Here is a 21,562-nt window from a genome sequence, read left to right as displayed (position 1 = left end):
CGGGACGCGTGACCAGCGACAGGAGACGACTCGCGCACGGGTCATACATGCATATCGTCGTCGAACCCATCGAACGCGTCCCCTCCTCTCCGCCTGTCCTTCGCATACCGGCCCGCGGGCGAGTCGCTGTCGACCTCGTCGTCCGTCGTCGGGTACGGGCTCTCCGGCTCCTCCGGCTCGGGCTCCTCCTTCTCCGCAAGCATGCCCGCCGGCGGCGCGACGATCGACTCGCCGTGGTACGTGAACCCGCGGAAGTTCTCCTGCACGCTGTTCGTCAGCGGCGGGGCCTCGTCCCGCTTCTTCTTCGACTTTGCGATCTCGATGCCCTGCACGGGCGTCGGCCCCGGCCGGTCGGAGCCCAGGGGCCCGTTCGGCATGTGCACCGTCCCGTTCACGCTCGAGGAGAGCGTCACCCAGTCGGGCGACGGATCCTCCTCGTCGAGGTCCATCACGTTGATTCCGATCTCGCGCATGTCCGCGGACGTGAACTCGGGGTCGAAGTTGGCGACGGACTCGTCTGATTCGACGACTGGCTTGAACGGGGGCGTCACTTGCTTCTTGTATAGTGCATCCCAGTCTATTGTCTTGAAGAACGGGTGTTCCTTCAGCTCGGCAGTGTCTCGCTGAGCGCCAAGACGATGCTTGGGATTCCGGTTGAGCAGCTGAAGGGTGATCTCAGTTTAAGTCGCTGACTCTGCACCACGCACGACGTTTTACTTACCCCCTTGACGAACTGTTTGCCGTCCTCGTTGATGACTCCCTTGGGAAACTTGATCTTGCCGAAGCAGATATTCTTGTACATCTGCTGCGTGTCCTCGGCATAGAATGGACTCCACCCGCAGCACATCTCGAACAGGAGAACCCCGAGACTCCAGAAGTCGACCAGCTTAGAGTATCCGTGCTCGTCCAACAGCACTTCTGGAGCGAGGTACTCCGTCGTACCGCAGAACGTGTTCGTGAGCTCGTCTGACCGGAGGTCGGGCTTTGACAGGCCGAAGTCGCAGAGCGCTACATGGCCTGTAGCATCAAGAAGAATGTTCTCAGGCTTCAGATCACTACACTCGACATAAGCCTCTCTGCTCGCCTCTGCGAACCTATTAGCGGACTTACCGATACACAATGTCGTACTTGTGAAGGTGCTCGAGCGCGAGGATCAGTTCCGCAACGTAGAAACGTGCACGCTCCTCGCTAAATCGTGTCTCCTTCTGCAGATGCCAGAACAGCTCGCCACCGCTCTTGAAATCAGTGACGAGGTACAAGTCCGTTTCTGTCTGGAAGGAGAACTTAAGGCCGACAAGGAAGGGGCATTCCAGGGAGCGCTGCAGAATCTTCCGCTCGCCGATGGTATGCGCAACTTCCTTCTTCTCGATGATTTCGCGCTTCGAGAGGACCTTCATAGCGTATATGCGCTTCGTATCACGTTTCCGAACTTGGAATACACGGCCAAACGTTCCCCTGCCGATGAGCTTGAGGAACTCGAAGTCGCGGGGAGTGAGCGCGCGCTTGGTCTATGACATAGCAAGTATGGTCGAGGCCGTGGGAACCGTGGGGGATACGCGATCATCAGTCGAGCAACCGGGGAAGGTGGGGAAGCGAGGCGCAGCGTAAGTCAGTTATGAGGAACGCCGTAGCTGCGCGAATCATGTGCTCACCTTGTTTGCCTCGAACGTAATCTGAACTCTCATCTCTCCCGTGATGGTCTCGTTCTCGAACGGCTGCAGCCTATGCACGCGGTACGATTGGTCCGAGATGGCGCGAGAACATGACGATTACGAATACGACGGAGAGCAGGGACAAATTTTCACAGAGGAGACATGGTCAGAGTTCTGCGAGTGCAAGGGGGACGCGCACAAGTGCACTCACTTGTACCATTGGTCCACAGTATGGTCGTGCACCAATGCAGGCTTAATCTGAACAGTACCCAGGAAGGCATGCTCCTGGAGTGAGCGGTCGTACACGCTGAAGGTGATAACCGACTGCTCGGAGGTCACATCGCTGTTGAGGATGAGCAAGGTGGCAAGATGAGACGGAGGGTGGCATGGACACTCACAAGGATACCTCGTGCTTCCAGACCGGATTGTGCGCAGAGATGCGGGAGCCCAGCATCTGCGAGAGGTGCGACTTACCGGAGCCTAATGACGAAGAAGGAGTAGCCTGTGCGCTACCCCGCACGCTACCGCCGCTGCCTGCCCGGCCGTTCGCGTTCGCCTTGTTGCTTATCGCACCCAAGGCAGATAGAGCGGTGGAAGAGGGGTTGCGCGAGAGGGTGCTGAAAGCGACCCCCTTGACCTCCTTGTCGTCCTCGCCGGTCGGGTCGCGCGAGACGAACTCGTTCTGCTCGAACTGGACAACAACGTAGGGGCGGGAGGACGAGGAGCGGACGTTGAGACCACGAGCCTGGATTAGCTTGACATGTATTTGACCCTTGGATGGGCCGGATGACTGCATCGATGAGGATACGGAGGTGTTGGTAGATGCGGGGGTACTCCTGCCATTGGTCTTTGGGCCCGAGGAAGATCCGGAGGAGGTTGAGGAGCCTGCAGAGCCGGGCTGCTTGGAGTTCTGACGCTTCGGAGGGGGTGGCTGCTGCATGTTAAAGACTGGAGCATGTAGAGAGAGACTGGTTGTTGGGAGAGCGGAGGGAAGAGGCGTCGCGGAGGGCGTCAAGGGGCCTAATTGGGATGGAGGCTCGGGGCCATTGACGGCGGGCTGGGCTGGGCCGCCAAAGAGAGAGGGCGAGAGGGCGTGGGTGGGCGTATTGAGGAGATGGTGGTGGTAGGATGGGTGCTGCTGGCTGAGAGGCGTGGTCGCCGTCTGAGTCTGTGTGTGCTGCTGCTGCGAAGAGATCTGGAGCTGTGGGACGTCGAACGGATTCTTGCGCTCCTGTCCGTTAGGCCCCGCGCGCGGAGTGAGATCGGCGGGGTTGGAGGGCCAAAACTTGAGCATGATCGGGCGAGCGTGTCGTGGCTGACGGTGAGCAGGGGCCAAAATGCAGCGAAGAGGAGGTGGATGAGATATAGCAGATACTACTTGAGAGAGATAGCGGTCACGAAGTACTCGAGTCTTCGAACGCTAGCTCCGAGTCGTCATCGCCTTTCCATATCCATTCACGCACCCCGGTCTGCTCCACTCCCGTGCATGTCCGCCCATGATATTGCCAAGACACGGAAAGACAAAACAAAACATATGTCCTCCTCTACGCAGCTACCTCCCGCTCCCCCTCTCCGCCTCTCCGTCTCTGCGACCGTCGACGACTTCCGCCCGCCCCTCTGCCGCTGCTGCGTCCAATGCCAGTTCCCGCGCCCGTGTGTGCACCTGTTCCTCGAGGTATTCTTTGCTCCACCGCAGCGCCCGGAGTACACCCCCGATCAAGAACCCCAAAACTGTTGTTCGCCGAACCGCCGACATGGGCATACGGTCTGCATCCACCACGCCATGAGCACCCCATAGAGCAGACATCGGGGACGTGGTACTCACACATCGCGCCGAAGAGCATCCCCGTCCCGAGCCCCGCAGCGACCTCCCGCACGTCGTCCAGTCCGAGGTGAGTGCAGCCTTCTTCCACGGCTACCCACCCCGCCGCTGTGAGCCCCAGCTTCGTCGCGTCCGCGCCAGCTGCCTTGAGGCCTCCGAGCAGGACCCGGTAGTTTTTGGACTTGTTGTAGAGGTACCAGCCGCGCACCGTCCGTGGCGTTCGGTGCGCATTCTCGGCCAGGAACCTCAGCGAGGCGGCACGCGACCCCCGGAAAAGACCAATGGTGATGCCGGTGAGGACCGCAGCTCCAGGAAGGAGGTAGTATCGTCGAGGAATGTCTATGCGGATGGCATTGAGCTCATCGTCGACGTCGGCAGCAGAGGACATGGCTTACTGCCACCGCACTCGCTCACTACCCTTCTTCTATTGATGACCTCATCTTGCCTTTTTTGGCCACCGGCTTACCGGCTCCTTAACCTCTACTTGCACCTCAAGCTTACCAAAAATACAACTATGCTAGCCATGCAGACTAAGCATTAGATGATTCGAATTGCACTCGCAGTGGCTTCTCTTCTGGAGAAAGAGTTGCGAACTACCTATCAACCTCCAATCACTCTTCCAAATCGTTGTCAGCACGAATTCTAGAGCGGAGATAGTTAAGTTTACAGCCGGAACTAGAAGAGCATGCCCCCCCAGTCCAGACGTGGTGGGTTTCCCGCTGTAAGCACATGTAGATACATGAGACGTGCCCGAACATGTTCAGAGACACAGACCGAGGGAGACCGCGCAGGTGACCCCGTGGTAGTCCGTGGTAGCAGTCCGGAGCACGCGCCGCAGCTCAGACGAAGCGAAAAGGGCTGAGAGCACTCAGAAACGCGAGAAAATCCCTTGCAAACCTCGCGAAAGCACACAAGACAAGCAGACGACTGTGGTGGCCGAGCGCAAGCAAGGGCGATGGCCTGGTTGTGTGGAGTTTGTGTGTGTGTTGGTCTGCTTGCGAGGAGCAAATTTGTTTTCTCTCGTTTTCTCGCATTTGGACTCTGTATGAAGCTGTTTGAACCGTGGCTGAGACGGACCAAACAACCCACCCACCGTCCCGACCACCATCTCAATCTCAATTTCCCTATGCTCCCCGATGCCGTCCTTGAGCCCGCTCGCGCTGTGTTCAACAGCGAGCGCGGGGCCGCCCACAGCCGACATGGCCTGTGCGCCGTTGGGAACATGCTGACATAAGCATGTTCAGTTCGAGTAGCGCATGCCCCGCCCATTCTCCCCGCCATTGTACTCCCTCCACCCGTCTTGCCGCCCTCCGTTGGCCTTTTTTACGACCCTCCATCGAAACCTCGCTCGAATCGTGCTACAGGGCTACTGATCACGATGTCGCAGCCCCCGCCTATAGGCGTCATTCCCCCGGAGATGATGCAGACCCCGCAGCCAGTCAACTACTACTCTGACGCAAGCACGACGAACGATCTCACCGGTGGCTTGCCCATTAACTTGGACTCTCTCCGCGATGGGCCGCCAGGAAGCAAGCCATTCTACCCATACTCCACCCTGATCCGGTGCGCGACGACAGGATGGAGATGCCGCTCCGAGGTTGCTCACGGTGTCTATGGCGGGTTTTAGGTATGCAATCAAGGGCTCTCCGAACCAGAAACTGCTTTTGGAAGATATCTACTATGCAATTGAGTCTCGGGTGCGTGTGAGGCTGCGGTAGAGTCCCTCATGTCGCTCATGTATGCTGCAGTTCCCATACTTCCGTACCGCACCACCTGGCTGGAAGGTGAGTTTTCAAAGCACGAATTCTCCCTTCGTACATTATATGCACACCTTCCTTGGGTCCTCATATCGCCGACGCTTGACCGGATGGCTCATCTTGACGCCGTTCTGCAGAACTCCGTCCGTCACAACCTCTCCCTGAACCCGTGCTTCGAGAAGGTGCCACGCCCGCTCACGGACCGCGGCAAAGGCTCGTACTGGACTGTCAACGACAACGTCGACCCGCGGACGGGCGTACACCGGATTCGCAAGAAGAAGGGCAAGCCTGGCTCGAAGAGCTCTCCGCCCCTCGAAGGACAGGACATTGACTATCACCCTGGCGCAGACCAGCAACCAACCTTCGATCCCAACGCGCAGTTCGTGCCGCCTCCACAAATAGCAGAGGCAGGCCCAAGCCGGCAAGCTCCTCCCCCGCCACCTCCACCCCCATTCCCTGGGCCGTATCAGTACGTCTGCACATCTCTCCCTCCATTTCTTCCGCTGTTGCTCATCCGTCCTCCTCCTGCAGGTTCGACCCGAACTTCCCGGGCATGATCCCCTTCTTGCGCCCCGACGAGCTCGAGGTGGACGAGTCGGGCAGCATCAACTGGCACGCGCTCTGGCGCAAGGAGCTTTCGCAGCTGCAGCAGGCGACGGAGGAGCAGGAGAAGTCGGGCGCGGACCAGGAGTGGTACCGGACGATGCTCCTGCGCGTGCGCATGGGCATGTTCGCGCCGCTCAACATGGGCCCGCAGCCGGGTCCGCCGGATGGACAGATGCCGCCACCGCCCCCGCCGCCCCATGGGATGCCGGGACAGCCGCCGAACCCGGGCGAGGTGCAGATACCGGTGCAGGTTCCGATTCAGGAGCAGCATTGAGTGTCGTTTTGCGCTGGGTGCCAGTCGTTAGATCTCTCGAGGTGCAGAGTTGAGATCAGTCCATCATGATCGTCCGGAGAGCCTGGAGAGGTGATGGGTCGTCTTTTGTCTGCTGCATGGTTCCGGATCGTCGTTTCGGTGGCTCATATGTTGTATCTTATTACCAGTCCTCTTCGCCTGTAATTAGTTGCTTCCTGGACATCTTGATCGACCCTGTTCACTGGATATCTGGTGTGATAGTTGGAAGTTTCCGGCGCTATTATGGTGCCCAATGTGCAATCCCGAGCATCCTTAGGCGTCTATTGGCAGGGTTCACAAACCTCGATGATCGTCCACGAACGGACGTTACCCAAGCAGTCCCAAAGTAAATTTCTGTCGCTATCATGACGTCTCATGCGTACGAAGTCGCGTTGTCCGGCGAATTTTTCGCGAAAGATCTGCCAGGTTGGTCGTCAATGTATAACAGTGCTACACTTATGTTGACTTACCTACCTGTGCAGCCATTCTGAACCGCCTGACGCTACACAGCGAGTCCGCGCACCAGATGCATGCGCGCGAGATCGTGTTCGAGCCGTTCGACGCGCAGAACCAGCGGGATGCTGGGACGGAGCCGATCTTGCTCCGTGCACGCAAGGAGCTGCTCGATCCTGACTCAAAGTGGTGAGTGGCGGCCTTTGGTAGGGGTTGAGCACTTGACTGAGATTAATGCGATCGTAGGATGCTGTACTCGTATCTGAAGCCCGAGTCTGTCCGGGTCCATCCTGAGGCGACGGTCAGGCCGTGGGCGACCTGTCAGGTTGTTGGCGATGCGCTGTCGTTTGCGTCGGCTCTTGGGTATATGTAGGTGGTGCCTCGATATCTGTGCTCTCACGCGTACGTGTAAAGGCTGAATCTGAAGCCCTATCTGTTATTCTGCAGACGACGCTCCCAGATCTACAAACGCGGCTACGTCTTCAGGAGGGGCAACCTCGTCATCCAGATGTTCCAGCAAGAGCACGTACGTCTCTTTGTCTCGCTCTTGTGTCATACACGGCGCGTTTTTGCTTACTGCTGGACTCATACACATAACATGCTGTCAGGCCGACCCGAAGACCGGGAAGCCGATGCCGGCGCATGTGGACACGCTCTGGGAGGTGGAGGTGAAGACTGCGGCCCCGGTCAAGACGCAGGAAGCGCCACTCAGCCAATCGATCGATGCGGTGCTGGATGTTCAGCTCCTCATGAAGGGATTGCTGGATTTGCGACGGCAAGACGTCTGAATGCTCCTTGTGTCCAAGAGTACGAGGGTGTCCCAGACTTATTGCTTTCACTGTATACAACTTGCTTGAATGAGTGCGATCTTTCTCTGCGCTATGACGGTGTTCCATGCGAATCCTGTCACTAGCACAGTAAGATCACAGACGTCTGACGCGATAGGTGAGTGCCGGGAAACCACTGGCCTGTGTGCATGGCTGCGATCTGGCAGGTCGAGGTTCGTCGCACATCCAATCGAACTCTGAGTCTCGCTATATACAGTACATACACACATCAGTAGAGATGCTGACACCACCACCATCTCTCTTCCGACCCGAACACCCGCCGACCACAGTGTTTTCACAGGTACTGCGCCCCGAGCTTGTCACAGTAAGTGTCTGCGTAATAGCAGGCGCATCACAGCTTGGACAAGCCTTCGCCGTCAACCGCTCCATCTCGACGACCATCGTGTTTCAGCAAGCCCAGCTGTATGGCCTTGATTTGGAGCGCCTGACATGCAAGTGAGCAGTCGTGTCCAATACCGTTACGCGGATCTCACCAGTGGTTTTGACATGGCACGAGAAACCGTAAAATCTGCTGACGCAAACCAGAGCTGCGAAGTCGTGGCGGTCAGCTATCACGAGGGGTGATTGTCCGAAAGGTGGAACATACCCCGGGATGGCCGCAAGGGCGGTAGCTTCCCTTCAGTTCGCCTTCTTCGTCCAGGCCAGGAAAGACGTCCTCGGTCTGATCAATCACGTCCTTTCCCATGACCTCCTTCATAACCTCTCGCATGGGTGTATATCCCGTTCTAGAGTCAAGGCCGATCCTTGTGAATCCATGTATGCACGAGATGGGAAAGCAATACCCACGCAAATACGACGACGTCGGCGTGTATCTCCGAGCCATCGTCGAAGACAATGCCGTTCTCAGTAAACCGGTGTGGCGAGATTCCACTACGTACTTGGATTCGCCCGTCTGCGACCATATCCGCTGCTTCTCCTTTGTCGGTCCCTACGATGAGTTAGATCATCCCATACGGAGATCAGCTAGAGGCCATTAGACGCACAATATCCTGTTCGTTGGATCGTAGCTTGTTGAGTTGTCAAACGACCCTAATAAGATGCTTGTACGCACCACCTGATCTCTCGAGATACATGATGTATAGCCCCTCTCCTTCGAGGCCGAGGTGCACCTTGAGCCCCGCGTTGCTGAGCTTCTCATGCATCTCCTTGTGGAACTCCATAGCTTGGGGATGTCCGGCGATGGCAAGCCGCTTCATCAGCTTGAACGGCACTGCCGTCGCTCTGAAGTCCGACACTTCCGTCGGTACGTCGTGTGGCCACACTGCATTGATCGAACGGAGTTGGTAGTCTCGAGAGACGGCGCATGTATGAGACCGCTGAATCATGGTGACGGAGCCAGCGCCGTTATAGACGAGGTCCTGACAGATGTCCATGGCACTGTTGCCGGCGCCGACGACGAGGACGTGTTTGTCGATGCATGCAGCGCCGCCGGGGAAGCGACTCGAGTGCATCACTTCTCCGCGGAACAGCTCCATGTTCGGGATGGCTGGTACGCGAGGTCGTCCCGCGGATCCGGTGGCCAGGACGATGTGTGCAGGACGAAGCTTGACCTCGACGCCATCGCGGATGACTGTGACATCCCACGTCTGCGAGTCCGGATGGTACGTGGGTGGCTCCTTGAACTCGGTCTTTGTCCAGACGATGAGGTCTTGGATGAACGCGTAGTGTTCAATCCAGTCTGCGAGCTTGCCACTAGACGGGAACTGGGGCCAGTTTGCCGGAAAAGGCTGATAGAGGACTGGGGTACATCGTGTAACATGAGTGGCTGAGCCGCACGACGCAAGCAAGCAGAAGCTCTTACAGCTGTGGTGCCCCTTTGGGGTATGGAGGACCAGCGAAGGGTAGCGCTTCCTCCAACTATCACCAATTCGGGCCTCGCGGTCGATCACCAGCGTCGGAATCTGCATCTGCTTGAATCTAGCGGCGACCTGCAGCCCTGTCTGCGCGCCGCCGACTGTGCGGAAGGGTAGGTTTGTCAGCGTATGCAAGGATGGGCCGGGTGACTGGCAAGGTGGTACCTATCAATACATGCGGATTAGTTTCGACTTCTTGCTTCCACTTCGCGAATTCGCTCTGCAGCTCCTTCGTGGGAATGGCGACCTTCGGGTCCCTCGCCCGGTCATCTTGGAATAGCAGAGTGCTCAGCTCCTCGTGGCCCACGAGATCGGCGAGCTCTGTGAGGAGAGTGAACGCCTTGTAGATCCCGTCGGCGTCGAGGAGAAGCCGAACGTATCCACGGCCGTGGCCGTGGCGGCACTCGAACGTGAACGCGAACTCGACGCCGACAGCTTGCAATTGCGGCAAGTTGTAGATCCGAGGGGCGAGGTACACCGTCTCGTCCAAACAGACGTCGACAATGCGGGCTGTGGTGAATGAGTTTGACTCTAGGTACGAGGCGATTTTCTTACGCCCCTCCAGAGATCGTATGTCCCAGGAGAGGACGAGTACGTCGCGCAGCCAACCGTCAGGAAGGAACAACTTGTCGATAAAGCTGTTAGCGTCGGCGCCATTCAAGGCAGAGGTAAAGCGAGAAAGCCACTGTGAGGCGAGGAAGTGGGGGTCGAGCTCCATGGTGTCATGGGCAGCAGTCGAGGGCGGCGTGCTCCATCCTCCGTCTTATGCAGCAGCTGTAAATAGACAGAGTTCGTCTTAGACAGAGATTCGTGCCGAGCAGGGAGGGGTTCATTGCCTTACTGTACCATAACCTTTCCCGCCTGACAGGCATTCGGCGCGATCTCTTGCTTCTGCCTCATGTCCGATACGAACTTCCCTGCTTCGCGTTAAAGTGGGAGTTTGAGGCACACCCGAGTGTCGTCAACGTAAACACATTGAGTGCACTTGAGGAGGTGTCTTTCAAACGTATCTCCGACCGGCATCGAGAATGACTCCGCATCTTGGGGCGTAGACGATAATTCCAGATCTACAGCACGAGTAATCAATCGGTCAGGTGCTACGGATGCGTCATCAAGAGCACGTAGTACCAGAACTGGCACAACTTACCAGTGGTGTAGCATTATCAACATCAGTTAAGTCAGTCATGCATGGTTCCGACGAAGAGTGGTGTTTCTTGCCGTTGGACACCGGTGGGGCGTTGGCAGGCTCATGCCTCGCACTAGAACGTTAAACCGGAGACAAGCAGTTCCGCGACACCGGAGATGGACGTACCTGTTACCACGCCATACAGGATTCAAGCTCTAACCCTCGTTGAAGGCGACTATGTAGCGTGATGATCACAGGTTGCTTTGTTCAGTTGAAAGCTTCTTTAGCTCCCTGAAGAGTTCGCTGCATACATCCGTAAGCACAGTGGCTTGTAGCGCATCGGACAATGTGAAGCATATTAGTGAGGAACGGTACATTCATATTAGTACAGACCAAGGTATAGTCGCCAACTCAGCACGTCGACGACATCACAGGTCGACGTCCATCGTGCCGGAGAAGCCCGAGTTGTATGGCCTTGAGTTGCAGGGCCTGCGTAACTATTGAGTCCTCTCACAACCCCAACATATCACCCACAGAGCTGACGTACCAGTGGCTTCGACATGAACCGTGACACGAAGAATTCCCCTGTTGCAAACCAGAGCTATGTAGAACAAGCCAGTTAGCGAGCAGAGTGGCAGGAACAAAGTACTTGCGTACCCCAGGATGGCCGCATGAGCGATAGCTGCCATCAAGCTCACCCTCTTCGTCCAGCCCGTAAACCTCGTCGATCTGTGACACCACGTCGTCGCCCAACAGTTCCCTATTCGACTCCTTCATGATGACATATCCGGTCCTGAGCAACATAATATATTTGACCTCCAATTCACGAGAGAATCAAATAATACTTACGCGAAGATCACAACGTCAGCCTGTACGTGAGTGCCGTCATCTAGCATAAGTCCACGCTTGGTGAAACACTGTAAGGAGACACCACTCTTGACGGCGATACGTCCGTCGGCAATCATATCAGCACCGCCCTTGTCAATGCCTGTCCATGACGAGGTTAATCTTTGTAGATGAGTGAATGGACTTACGCAAACTAACAATAGCCTGAGCAAGCAGGATCAGTCAAGTCACACGCACGTTAGAGGCGCAGCACAGAACATACCTCCATTACGCGTCAATTTGACCAGCAAATGAAGCCAATGTCCTTCCGGACCAATGTCAAGTTTGAACCCACCCTTCTGCAGCTTCTGGTGGAGCTCCTTCTGCGCGTCAAGTGCGGCCTGCTGGTCTGTGACCATGAGCTTCCTCAGCAAACCAGGTGGAAACGACGACCACTTGAAATCCGCTATCTCAAGAGGGACGCTCTCGGGAAAGCCAGCTCGGAGCATATTGCTGACGTAGTCTCGAGATAGGACCGACGTTGGAGAGCGTTGAATCATGGTGACTGAGCGCGCCCCGTGGAGGACGAGATCTTCGCAGACATCGATGGAGCTCCCGCCAGCACCGACGACGACGATGCGTTTCCCTATGTACGAGCTGCATGAGCCACCAGAGTACTGTTCGGTGTGCAAAATCCGTCCGGGAAATGCCTCCATCTTGGGGATAGCGGGGATCTGGGGTCTTCCCAACGGACCCGTAGCGAGAACGAGGTGAGTCGGGCGCAGTTTAACTTCGGTGTCGTCACGGACGACGGTTACCTCCCAAACGCCAGACTCGCGCTGGTAGAGTGGTTGGCCTCGGATAGTCGTGCTCGTCCAGACGTCTAACTCCTGCATAGAGGCGTAGTGTTTCAACCAGTCTGCGAGCTTGTCCCCGGGAGTGAATTCGGGCCAGTTAGCCGGGTACGGTTCGTACAAGACTGTTCATGGAAATGACGGTGAGCAGAGCACATGTAGAAATCGAATGAACCGGAGATACGTACAGCTATGATGTCGTTTGATGGTATGAAGTGTCAGGGAAGGATAGCGTCTCCTCCAGACGTCACCGATCCTGGCGTTGCGCTCTATGACCAGAGCCGAGACTTGCATACGCTTGAAACGGGCAGCAAGCTGCAGACCCGTCTGTGCAGCTCCAACTGACGCGGAGTGCGAGACCCACTTCACTGCAAGAGAGGAGGACTGACTCACCGATGAGCACATACGGGTGGCCGGATCCAGTAAACGCACAGCTAGGTTCACTCCGAGGCACACGTGCCTCTTCGTGACCGTACAAGTCCGCGAGCTCCGTCATGACGGTGATCGCTCTGTACGCGCCGTCTATGTCACGTAGGAGACGTGCATTACCTCGTCCGCGGCCGTTGCGACATTCGAAGGTGAACGTTAGCTCGACGCCAGTCGCCCGCGTGTGCGGTATTGCGAACGTTCGAGGGACCAATTCGGGGACGTCGGTGACCAGACGTATATCGGTCACTTCAGCCGCAGGAAGCGTGCCCGACAGATATGTCGAGATCTTCTGCCGTCCCTCCAGAGACCTGATGTCCCAACTGAATACAAGGAGTTCTCGAAGCCAGCCAGCAGTGAGGAAGATGGAAGTGAAGGCATTGATGTCCCCGTCGCGCAACGAGGACGAGCAGGAGGAGAGCCAAGCTGTAGCGATGGTATGAGCGTCGGTAGTCATTGGGGCACAAAGGGGATGCTGAAGGGGATGGTACCAGGTACTTATGGCTCCTGGCCCATGGTGGCCAGCCGCAATTATTTCCGCGCCCCTGCACGCCCTCTTGCCCGCAGGTAGACCTAGTATCTGAAACAAAAAGTGAGCTTTCTCCACAAGCTCTGTTGCACGTCTGGCAGACAGCCACGAAGTGGAGAGTAGAACGAGATGACATTCCGCGGTGGATCTGGAATACCGCCAAGTGGCATGCGCGATCGGCATAGGCAATGCACATGCTACATATATGCGCGAATGCCTTCCCTCCGTCTCCATCGCGAGCAGTCCTGACAGCAGACCACATAATAGCCAAGGCCACGTCTTGGCCGGTCGCCGTAAGATTTGATGACCGGAACAAAAGCCACATCGTCTACTTCGTACTGCATGGATCACATGAGCGCATATTCAACAAGAGAGCACGTCACGACGCACCTCGATGCAAGCCCGGGCATTAGTCTGAGCCAGTAGCCTACCCAGCTATGTTCCGCCGCCATCCTCATCTCCAGAATCGCCCCAGTCAACCTGCTCCTCATCCGCAACATTGTAGCCACCGAGAGCACTGTCCATCCGAGGATCTCGCAAGGCCCCCGCCTCCCGCAGCTTCTGCAGCATCGTGGCCAGTTCCTCGGGACTGCCTTCGTATTCATCGTCCGTCTCGCCCTCGGCATCCTCGTCTCCCCATGCGTCCTCGTCCTGAGCGCCATCAGCGTTAGCTTCTTGCCCGTCTGCCTCTTCCTCATCCTCGCTCGCCGCATACTCGCCAAGGAGACCCAAGACATTGCGCTCCTCTGTAGGGCTCTCATCTTCGTCGCTACCATAGCCACCCAATAGCCCACTCATAGCCTTCTTCGCCTGCTTCACGTTCAACTTCCTCCTCTTCGGTGGCCTCTGTTCGTCCGATGTGTCATGTACAACGGTCCCTTGGTCATCCACAATGGTCCCCTGGAACGCATCTTCTTCCCAGATCTCGATGGATGGGAATTCCACGAAGTGTTTGTGTTTAAGTACCTCGCCCAGAGGTTGACTCGAGTCGAGCTTGTAGTATCCGTTCCGTATCAGTCGTCCCGGCTGGAAGACGTGTGGGTTGCTGTTCAGCGCCGCAAGAGGATCCAGCGGCGTGCTCATGACGCATAATGGTGGCGTGAACGAGTCCGGAACATCCTTATCCGGGAGAGCGAGTGTCTGCACCCACTCAGGAAGCGTCTTGTCCTTCTTGCTTTTGCTACGCTCCGTAACATGAGCCTGTATGGCCGACAAGAGAGGCGTTTCGAGTGTGACACGGTGCGCGAGGAGCGTGAAGGGCGGATCGGGAGGTTCGGTGGGCGCGAGTAGATTCCGTGGTGGATGGAACTTGAACTCGATGGTGAGGAGTGCGGTCCGGTTCCTGCACAAACATAAGACATATATTCCAGCTGCCGCATACATGCATGAAATGGGCATGATGCGTACTTGAAATCCCATGTAGACTGGTTCAGCATCCGTCTCTCCATCCCGTTGGGGAGCAACTCGATCTCGATATCCCGAAAGTCGAGCTGCATCTTGAGCACCTCCCGCTTCGACGCTGCCTTTCCTGCAGCACCACCGCTCACACCTCGGCCTCGCCCTTGTCCTCTTGCGCGACCTCTGCTATATCCCCGTCCGCGCCCTGCAGTCGGCCCTTGACCCGCGGTGTATCCTCCCTGCACAATCTCGCGTCCCCAATCTCCGACCTTCCTCCCGACCTCCTCGAGAAACGTGTAGTCGTTCATGAGCGTCGTGTATCCATACTGATTCATCGGCACGTATGCGGCCTTGTTGCGTATCCCGGAGCAGCCATTTCCGAGTGTCTTGTGTTTCGTCGAACACGGCAGCGAGCAGGTGCGGAGGTTGCACCGAGGACAGGTGTAGATGGCAGCGTTCGTCTGGCATATGACGCAGATCGGAGACTGTCGCTGGGCAGCTGCCTTTGAGCTCTCAGCGTGAGGTACATCGAGTGTGTCTGCTCCGTTCATGGTCGAAAAGAGCACGACTCGAGCGCCTACGCGTGACGAGGGAAAAATCGCGGACGCGCCCAAGACGCGCCTCGCGTGTCGCGTTCAAGTCGCGTCCGGGCGTGCGTTGACAGGAAACTATACGGTCATAGCAAAGGGTCAACCGATCTTTACATTGTCACATGGATACAAAGAGTGCAATACATCTAGTACAAAAATACCGTAGGGAATAGAGACCGTGTGGTGGGAAGGCACTGAGCAGGAGACATGCGCAAAGGTATCATCATGGATCAGATATCGTCCATCCCGAGGTCGATCTCAACCTTCTCGCCCGGCTTGAAGGCAGGGAGACCTAGAGTGGGAATAATTAGGGCGATGTCCATGGAGACATACTATGGAGACGTACCTCGGTACGGGCAGCTTGAGCAGCGGAACGCGTCTCCCAAGTAGCAGTTCCCACAGCTGCTAGTCGCCTTCGGTGTAGCCGCGGCAGCGGCCATGAAACGCTCCTTCTCAGTCTGGGATACCTCGATGGCCTGACCGTCGACCTTGCCATCGAGCAGTACGACCTTGCTGTTCGCGAGCTCCTCCGCCTCGAGCTCGGCAAGACCGCAAGTGCAATTCTTGCACGCCTTCTTCCGCCGTGGCGCACCGCGCACTGCAGGCTCACACGCGGCCGGCCGCTCGCGATCTGCCGCGGTCAAGAGACTCTCTGCATCAATGGAAGGCGTGGAGGGGGCATTGAGGGTCCACAGGGCCTTCTTCGAGGCCTTGCGCTCCGGGTCAACCTTCCGCCGGAGCGGAAGCGCTGCCGAGGCTGCGGATACGGGGGTGGTTTTCAGGGAAATGGAGGTACCTGCCGAGTGTGCGGGCTTTTGGGCAATGAGCGTGCCCTCCTGTGTTGCGCTGAGGACGGTGAAACCAGCGAGGGTCATGTCCGAAGGGAGGGTGGGGAGTGCGGAGCCAAGGTTGAGAAGGTGGAGCATTCCGAGAGGCTCGAGCCCAGCAAGCAATTGCTTGAGCAGCTCGGGGATCCTTGAAGCAAGGCTCTCGTACTCAGGAGGTGATAGAGTGACATGAACAGATGCGAAAGAGGAGGAGGGGAGGGTGGTGGCTGGAGCAGCGTGAGACCGCGTCGGGATGTCAGAAGACCACTACTGGACGCACCTCCGTCGAGCAACCTATCGACCATATGCCTCTCAACCTGCCGTGACTGCTCCAAGGATGTAATCAGTGACTGGTACTGCCCATCCAGTGCAGTAGCAGGAGACCCGATGGCGAGTGCGGGGCCATCTGCGGGGACGGCGGCTGCGACTGCAGGCTTCTCCTGAGAGTGGAAGTCGCTCGTCATGGAATCGATGTAGACGGCCTCGGGTGCCATTGCAGATGCTGGAGGTGTGTCGTGGGATGACTCGGGGAACAAGTAAAGACGACGATGGGAAGATAGGACTATAAGAATGGCGACAGCCGAGGTGCTTAGATGAGCGGAGAGAGACTTTTTACGATCGAGTCTGTCTTAGTAAATCACGCTAAGCGCCCAATGGTCATTTTGATCTCATCTAGTCACAGATTGGAGTCATCTCGACCGGTCCGACTTCTTCCGCCACTCACATCCTCCTCATTTCCGCGCGAGTCTCAAAATCACACAGTCAAAAGTAGCCGCACTCTCTTACCCCAAGGAAGGCAGCAGGCCGTACAGACACTTGTCCAGACCGTGATCTCCGTGAGGTTAACCGGCATATCAAAGTCTATAGCTTCCAGACCGAATCGCCGGCGTACCCCAGCTCTCCAAGCACCCCACCAACCTCCCCCTGTGAGAAGTTCCGACCGAACGGTCCTGCAATGGCCGAGACCATTCTGTCATGGGGATGAAGTCGTACCATTAGCAATCACGCGTTTCTGGTGTTTTGGGCATGACTTACGGGTCTGGTCCGCATACTAGGAACATAATCCTCTTCCCGCGCCCACCATCCTGCGACCGAGTGTCTATGGACGCGCCGAAGACACGTTGCCACCAACTATTCTTCTCTAAGCCCGTCGCACGCTCAATTGCAACCTTGCCTATGCGACCCACGGTTATTGAGGATGAAGGCACAGCCGGGTGAGAGGGTCCATCGGACGCGTCCACGAAGAGGGATAACCTCAGCTTGTCGGGATGCGCCTGAGAATATTCCATTATAGGCTTGAGCATTTCAGAGGGAGGTAGTTCTGTCGGCCGACGGGATGAGTGTAACAGCGTGAATCGTGTCTTCGAGTTTGGTGTTGGCTGGCTCAGTAGCTCCTTGTGGATCAGCTGGCAGAAGGGCGTTATCCCGGTGCCTCCTGAGACCTGCCAGAGCTTAGTATATAAATAAGGATTAGACTGTGGATGCGCACCATGATGACTTCGTCCCATTCCTCCTCTTTCCAGGGCCACGTCTTGAGCGGTCCACGGATCTCAATATGGTCTCCGGGTTTCTTGGAGTGCAACCAACGGCCGACTTCGCCCTTCTCATACCGCTTGACCCAGAATTTCATACGACCTTCGCTATCCATGCCTTCCAGGGGAGTAAAAGGACGCTCCACTTGGATGTCGTCGTCTTTGATGTACACCGACCAGATAGGCTCAAAGGCTGCCTCCTGCAGGGACGGGATGGATTGTCGGGGTACCGTGAGGGTCATCAGACGCGTGTTTGGATCCGGACACAGCTCAGTAGAGGTGACGGTGACAGGAGTGAAATGAGTAGGGGAGAGAAGTGCGTTCTTTTTGGTGGGCGCAGCTCTGGAGGGATCCGGCCAGAGGAAGTAGGACGCGATTACGGCGCTGCCGCCAAGTCCGACCAGCAGAGCGGTCGACCCAGACCTTCCAGGAGCAGATGGTGTCTGTGTCTGTGTAGAGACATGTCTGAAGGAGCCGTGAAGAGGAAGCCGGCGTCGAGCAAGAGATGTGGCAGAACGCAACATTTTGGGCTATGACGTGGGCGTTGAGTTCCCAAAGAGGCAGCTGGGAAGATGAGCGCCGACAAACACGTCATGGTAGACGCCGGTATCGGATGCGGAGGTTCGTGTTTCTGTCTCGGATGCTTCTTGTCCTCTGTACACGACCACACAACTAATACCCTCTGCATATTCTGCTGCGCAGATTGCACGATTAATACAGACTACTCTACAGCACTCTCTAATGGCGTCACACGACTACACCTCTGTATTCAACGCAAACCACACCAACATTCCTAGCTCACCCCGCTCTTTACTCCTCCGTCGCTACCTCACAGAATCCGCGTCGTCTGCTCCGGTCACCTACTTCGACTACACTCAAGATCCTCTGGTTGGCCCCGGGGATGAGCCTCACGCGTCCACACTCGAGTTTCGGGTACCGCTGCTTCCTCCAGGACCAAGCTTCTCCGAGTTCCAGTCGAACACACCGCTCTCTCAATCCACGGAGTCACCATGGGCTCACTGGTATGAGATAGCGACAGGCGTTGTGCGCGATAAGGGCGCCCTCACTCAAGCACCGGTATACGCAACGGTCTCAATCCCTCTTCCTGGACCGGCGCCCGCAGCTACCTCGGCGCCGTCACTTCTCGAGCACCCTGTCTGGCTTATGTCAGAGGTCGCCACAGACACTACGTCTTCTTCTCCCCCATGTACGGAAGACGAGGTCATGAAAGCGGAAAGCCCGGCCCTATCGCTCCACGAGATCTGTCACGTCGAGTCTTCAAGATCTGGTCTCGACAGCCTTGCTCTCCCTGTTCCAGTCGTCGCCCTAAACAGTCCGGACTTGCTCAATCCTCGCCCGCCGTGCCCGAAGAACGACACTGCGTCCCCTTCTGCGGACTATATGACGCCGACATGGAACTATGCGTCGTCGATACCGCCGCTATCATACGGTAGCTTCTCTGGCTCAGAGAGCCACACACTCTCGGCGTCGTCCTCGTTCAAGAAGATGTCAGTCAGCGAGCTCCTTCGGCCCTCTCCTGGTCCTCCTCTCGGATTTGGGACTCCCGAACAGTCTTCAACGTCGTCTTTGGTCGGCCTCTACGCGGATGTAAACATGCGCGAAGTGGCTTGGCGGTCTAAGAGTCCTGCTGTATGCGTCAACCCAGCAGACGTAATGACGGGTAGCCTCATGTATCCCAGCCCTACCATGGATTTGTCTCCTGTCCTCGAGTGCAAGGAGGAGTCTCCGTTAAGCCCTGTCGCTCTGTTAAGGGTAGCGGAACGTTCGGTGACGCCCCCGCCGCGCAGTGTTCCTTCTCCCGTGCCGGACTACATTTCAGACTTTCCTCAGGAGGGTCTGGTCGACGACGAGGACTTCCCGGACGAGGCCATCTCTGCCATCGTTTCCGTACTGCAGACAACCGTCAAGTCGGAGCATCAGCACACTCCCATCCCTGCGGCTGTCCGTCCCACGGAGACCTGTCTCAAGGAGAACCAACCTCTGTATCCGCAACATGCTCAGGTCTATCCAGGCAATGCAACTGGGATGTCTCATTATATTCTTGAAGACCTCAAAGCGCCAGGACCGAGCACTCAGCATCACAAGAGGGTTCCCTTGGCTGATCTGCCCATCCCTCAGCCGGAGTACACCGGACCACCCCATACGTCCTACTACTCCTACGGCGCGCATCAACACCCAACTACCTACACCTTCGCTCCGCCTCCGCCACCGGCTCCGGTTCGAGCTCCAGCTCCAGGTCCGCCCCTCAGCCCAGTCCTGAACGCACACACTGGTATCTCTCTGGAGGAGCTCAGGCAACGCGCGAACGACTACCGGACGCGTCACGAGGGCGCGGATCTGGACAAGAACTTCTTGCAGTGCTTCGCCGGACGGCTCAGCGCGCGGGGCGAGATGCTGGACGAGTACCGGTGCTACGTCACGGGCTGCGAGCAGCGCAACAAACGGAGAGATCATATCCTCGTTCACGTTGGCGCGCATGTCGAGCATCGGCCGTGGATGTGTCGTCACTGGTACGTTTTCAACTTGTGAGCGAGGGACGTGACTGTGGTGCTGATGGGGGCGTGTATCGTAGCGGGATGAGGTTCCTCCGGAAGAACGAGTGCAAGCGGCACGAGGCGGGCCATGGGGGCCGCAAGCCGTTCTCGTGCTCGTTATGCGCGCCGTATCAGGAGAAGAGCTTCGTTAGGCAGGATCTTCTCAAGCGGCATTTGCGTGTAGCCCATGGTGCACAGGGTACAGTCGCACGGAAGAAGAAGGGGGTTTACAAGGATGAGGACGAGGACTACTGGCCTTGAGGGCGACCGCATTTGGAGCAGTGCTTCATGAACACGCGAGACTCGGAATAGAATGGATACAGAGCAATGCATTCCGTAGATTGTACACAGGCGCTTCAGTTCCTGATTGAACCATACTATATCACACTTGAACTGAGCGCGGAAACGGCACGATGGTGTTTGTTATAATTCGTATCGACTTGCGAGGCGTAGAGCTATCGTACAGCACAGCGACTTGAGACTATATGTGTCTGAGTTTGCGTCTTGTCACTCAACGACTCGGAGGGTTGAACTCACCGGTAACCAAATCCTGTTACTCCATAGAGGGCATTCTCAGAGCTGAAGCTCCGCGGTGGGCACACCTCCAGACCCGCCGAAACTCTCGCTCCAATCGTCCTCTTCGGCAATCTTCGCGACCGAAGGAGCGGGCTTCGTGTTCGACGCCTCATGAGAGAACCGGAACATGCTGGCGGGGAGGGACTGCGTAGCGACACCACGGCTTGCGCTCCTCTTGAGGGGACGGATCTCGCGCTTAGCCTTCTCCGCCTGCAGCTTCGCAGCCACCTCGCGTTTCGCGCGTACGGCCGCCGCGCTTTCCGTGTCCTCCTCTCCAAGGTCGAGGTCCAAGTCTTCGTCGAGCGGTTCGACATCGACGTCACTATCGTCGCCCTCCGGGCCGTGGGCGCGCTTGGCGTGCTGTTGCGGGGAGGAAGGCACGGAAGAGGAGCCTTTGGCGTTCTTTCCGCGCTGGGCGAAGATGTCGCGCATGGCATCGTTGGCGGAGATGAAGGATGGCGTTTGGGTGAAAGGGAGACGCTTGGACGCGGAGAAGGGGTCGGCAGGGACGGAGACCGTGCGTTGGAAGCCTTCGGTCACACCTAAGGGAGAGATGAGGGAGAAGACGCGTAGGGATGTCTTGAGTTTAGAGTCTGGATGGAGGGTTGAGAGGGACAAAGGGCGTACTCTTCCTGACGCGTGTTCCGACGCTGCGCAGCTGCGCGAGGGTGTCCTCGTCGACACTTCAAGCATCATCAGCACAATCTGCATGCATCGCGCAAGCCTGTGATGGCATACTAGTTGAACGGCTGAGGCTCCTGAGATGCCAACGCGTTTGTAGATGCCTGTGAGGGATCTGTGAGTTAGAAGTTGAACGTTCGACTGCGCAACTCACCATCTCTGACTGGGTGCACGATGTCAAGGCGTTCGACGATGAGCGTGGGTGGTGGCAAGAAGCACAACCTGGGACTCGGAGCACCGCAGCGACCCCGAGCTCGAGCCTCTTCCAAGTTGGGTGCGTGACCGTGAAAGGGTGCGCGCAGGCACGTGAGCCGCCTCAAGCCCTCGAGCCGCGAGTGCACCGTCATCGGGTAGCCCGCG

General features: G+C 57.2%; 11 protein-coding genes across 11 annotated transcripts; 3 read left to right on the top strand and 8 right to left on the bottom strand.

The window, feature by feature from the left end:
• Positions 1-41: 41 nt before the first annotated feature.
• L226DRAFT_453407 (Pkinase-domain-containing protein) lies at positions 42-2,592 on the bottom strand (the record flags this gene model as incomplete). Its single annotated transcript, XM_067675122.1, has 6 exons — positions 42-662; positions 722-1,055; positions 1,111-1,508; positions 1,653-1,722; positions 1,864-1,995; positions 2,051-2,592. 6 exons carry the CDS (start codon positions 2,590-2,592, stop codon positions 42-44), a joined length of 2,097 nt encoding a protein of 698 aa, XP_067541797.1.
• A 612-nt stretch (positions 2,593-3,204) lies between these two features.
• L226DRAFT_608493 (uncharacterized protein) lies at positions 3,205-3,864 on the bottom strand (the record flags this gene model as incomplete). The annotated part of the gene is made up of 2 exons (XM_067685936.1): positions 3,205-3,419; positions 3,478-3,864. Coding segments are annotated over 2 exons (602 nt in total), but the record flags the coding sequence as incomplete, so codon positions are not given.
• Positions 3,865-4,548: 684 nt separating this feature from the next.
• Positions 4,549-6,336, top strand: L226DRAFT_529639 (uncharacterized protein). The gene is made up of 5 exons (XM_067679661.1): positions 4,549-5,037; positions 5,102-5,171; positions 5,223-5,258; positions 5,369-5,700; positions 5,763-6,336. The coding sequence occupies exons 1-5, from the start codon at positions 4,853-4,855 to the stop codon at positions 6,109-6,111; spliced, it is 972 nt and encodes a 323-aa protein (XP_067541795.1). The 5' UTR covers positions 4,549-4,852; the 3' UTR covers positions 6,112-6,336.
• Positions 6,337-6,417: 81 nt separating this feature from the next.
• L226DRAFT_608491 (uncharacterized protein) lies at positions 6,418-7,448 on the top strand. The gene is made up of 5 exons (XM_067685935.1): positions 6,418-6,555; positions 6,612-6,771; positions 6,829-6,951; positions 7,030-7,108; positions 7,191-7,448. The coding sequence occupies exons 1-5, from the start codon at positions 6,495-6,497 to the stop codon at positions 7,368-7,370; spliced, it is 603 nt and encodes a 200-aa protein (XP_067541794.1). The 5' UTR covers positions 6,418-6,494; the 3' UTR covers positions 7,371-7,448.
• Positions 7,449-7,586: 138 nt separating this feature from the next.
• On the bottom strand, positions 7,587-10,001 carry L226DRAFT_499329 (dimethylaniline monooxygenase (N-oxide-forming); the record flags this gene model as incomplete). The annotated part of the gene is made up of 8 exons (XM_067677713.1): positions 7,587-7,854; positions 7,904-7,957; positions 8,017-8,155; positions 8,217-8,358; positions 8,414-8,419; positions 8,482-9,168; positions 9,232-9,384; positions 9,449-10,001. The coding sequence occupies 8 exons, from the start codon at positions 9,999-10,001 to the stop codon at positions 7,762-7,764; spliced, it is 1,827 nt and encodes a 608-aa protein (XP_067541793.1). The 3' UTR covers positions 7,587-7,761.
• An 819-nt stretch (positions 10,002-10,820) lies between these two features.
• L226DRAFT_608489 (FAD/NAD-P-binding domain-containing protein) lies at positions 10,821-12,971 on the bottom strand (the record flags this gene model as incomplete). Its single annotated transcript, XM_067685934.1, has 8 exons — positions 10,821-10,898; positions 10,957-11,010; positions 11,067-11,202; positions 11,259-11,397; positions 11,454-11,459; positions 11,518-12,213; positions 12,277-12,429; positions 12,482-12,971. The coding sequence occupies 8 exons, from the start codon at positions 12,969-12,971 to the stop codon at positions 10,821-10,823; spliced, it is 1,752 nt and encodes a 583-aa protein (XP_067541792.1).
• A 213-nt stretch (positions 12,972-13,184) lies between these two features.
• On the bottom strand, positions 13,185-14,992 carry L226DRAFT_499328 (uncharacterized protein; the record flags this gene model as incomplete). The annotated part of the gene is made up of 3 exons (XM_067677712.1): positions 13,185-13,381; positions 13,434-14,385; positions 14,451-14,992. The coding sequence occupies 2 exons, from the start codon at positions 14,990-14,992 to the stop codon at positions 13,479-13,481; spliced, it is 1,449 nt and encodes a 482-aa protein (XP_067541791.1). The 3' UTR covers positions 13,185-13,381; positions 13,434-13,478.
• Positions 14,993-15,087: 95 nt separating this feature from the next.
• On the bottom strand, positions 15,088-16,475 carry L226DRAFT_608487 (DUF689-domain-containing protein). The gene is made up of 3 exons (XM_067685933.1): positions 16,139-16,475; positions 15,378-16,085; positions 15,088-15,323 (listed from the first exon to the last, which is right to left on the bottom strand). The coding sequence occupies exons 1-3, from the start codon at positions 16,350-16,352 to the stop codon at positions 15,262-15,264; spliced, it is 984 nt and encodes a 327-aa protein (XP_067541790.1). The 5' UTR covers positions 16,353-16,475; the 3' UTR covers positions 15,088-15,261.
• Positions 16,476-16,504: 29 nt separating this feature from the next.
• On the bottom strand, positions 16,505-17,921 carry L226DRAFT_477596 (ferredoxin reductase-like C-terminal NADP-linked domain-containing protein). Its single transcript, XM_067676759.1, has 3 exons — positions 17,348-17,921; positions 16,894-17,300; positions 16,505-16,828 (listed from the first exon to the last, which is right to left on the bottom strand). The coding sequence occupies exons 1-3, from the start codon at positions 17,912-17,914 to the stop codon at positions 16,720-16,722; spliced, it is 1,083 nt and encodes a 360-aa protein (XP_067541789.1). The 5' UTR covers positions 17,915-17,921; the 3' UTR covers positions 16,505-16,719.
• Positions 17,709-20,267, top strand: L226DRAFT_132142 (uncharacterized protein). The gene is made up of 3 exons (XM_067672272.1): positions 17,709-18,011; positions 18,093-19,921; positions 19,984-20,267. Exons 2-3 carry the CDS (start codon positions 18,132-18,134, stop codon positions 20,204-20,206), a joined length of 2,013 nt encoding a protein of 670 aa, XP_067541788.1. The 5' UTR covers positions 17,709-18,011; positions 18,093-18,131; the 3' UTR covers positions 20,207-20,267.
• Positions 20,063-21,466, bottom strand: L226DRAFT_529634 (uncharacterized protein). The gene is made up of 5 exons (XM_067679660.1): positions 21,357-21,466; positions 21,260-21,306; positions 21,149-21,204; positions 20,483-21,063; positions 20,063-20,426 (listed from the first exon to the last, which is right to left on the bottom strand). Exons 1-4 carry the CDS (start codon positions 21,357-21,359, stop codon positions 20,519-20,521), a joined length of 651 nt encoding a protein of 216 aa, XP_067541787.1. The 5' UTR covers positions 21,360-21,466; the 3' UTR covers positions 20,063-20,426; positions 20,483-20,518.
• Between the last annotated feature and the right edge of the window lie 96 nt (positions 21,467-21,562).

The sequence above is a fragment of the Lentinus tigrinus genome, assembly GCF_003813185.1.
Source record: "Lentinus tigrinus ALCF2SS1-7 unplaced genomic scaffold L226scaffold_2, whole genome shotgun sequence".
Taxonomy (NCBI): domain Eukaryota; kingdom Fungi; phylum Basidiomycota; class Agaricomycetes; order Polyporales; family Polyporaceae; genus Lentinus; species Lentinus tigrinus.
The sequence above is the reverse complement of the archived record's forward strand: the minus strand, read 5'-3'. Positions and strand labels throughout refer to the sequence as shown.

Coding starts and splice junctions, on each gene's coding strand:
- L226DRAFT_529639 (XM_067679661.1), top strand. CDS start 4,853: ATGTCGCAGCCCCCGCCTATAGGCGTCATTCCCCCGGAGATGATGCAG. Junction 5,038..5,101: donor CCATACTCCACCCTGATCCG/GTGCGCGACGAC, acceptor GGCGGGTTTTAG/GTATGCAATCAAGGGCTCTC. Junction 5,701..5,762: donor CCATTCCCTGGGCCGTATCA/GTACGTCTGCAC, acceptor CTCCTCCTGCAG/GTTCGACCCGAACTTCCCGG.
- L226DRAFT_608491 (XM_067685935.1), top strand. CDS start 6,495: ATGACGTCTCATGCGTACGAAGTCGCGTTGTCCGGCGAATTTTTCGCG. Junction 6,556..6,611: donor TTTCGCGAAAGATCTGCCAG/GTTGGTCGTCAA, acceptor CTACCTGTGCAG/CCATTCTGAACCGCCTGACG. Junction 6,772..6,828: donor CTCGATCCTGACTCAAAGTG/GTGAGTGGCGGC, acceptor ATGCGATCGTAG/GATGCTGTACTCGTATCTGA.
- L226DRAFT_608487 (XM_067685933.1), bottom strand. CDS start 16,352: ATGGCACCCGAGGCCGTCTACATCGATTCCATGACGAGCGACTTCCAC. Junction 16,086..16,138: donor CGATAGGTTGCTCGACGGAG/GTGCGTCCAGTA, acceptor ACGCTGCTCCAG/CCACCACCCTCCCCTCCTCC. Junction 15,324..15,377: donor CTCAAGCTGCCCGTACCGAG/GTACGTCTCCAT, acceptor TTCCCACTCTAG/GTCTCCCTGCCTTCAAGCCG.
- L226DRAFT_477596 (XM_067676759.1), bottom strand. CDS start 17,914: ATGTTGCGTTCTGCCACATCTCTTGCTCGACGCCGGCTTCCTCTTCAC. Junction 17,301..17,347: donor AATGGGACGAAGTCATCATG/GTGCGCATCCAC, acceptor AAGCTCTGGCAG/GTCTCAGGAGGCACCGGGAT. Junction 16,829..16,893: donor CTAGTATGCGGACCAGACCC/GTAAGTCATGCC, acceptor TCCCCATGACAG/AATGGTCTCGGCCATTGCAG.
- L226DRAFT_132142 (XM_067672272.1), top strand. CDS start 18,132: ATGGCGTCACACGACTACACCTCTGTATTCAACGCAAACCACACCAAC. Junction 19,922..19,983: donor CCGTGGATGTGTCGTCACTG/GTACGTTTTCAA, acceptor CGTGTATCGTAG/CGGGATGAGGTTCCTCCGGA.
- L226DRAFT_529634 (XM_067679660.1), bottom strand. Junction 21,205..21,259: donor GAGCCTCAGCCGTTCAACTA/GTATGCCATCAC, acceptor TGATGCTTGAAG/TGTCGACGAGGACACCCTCG. Junction 21,064..21,148: donor CGGAACACGCGTCAGGAAGA/GTACGCCCTTTG, acceptor TCTCTCCCTTAG/GTGTGACCGAAGGCTTCCAA.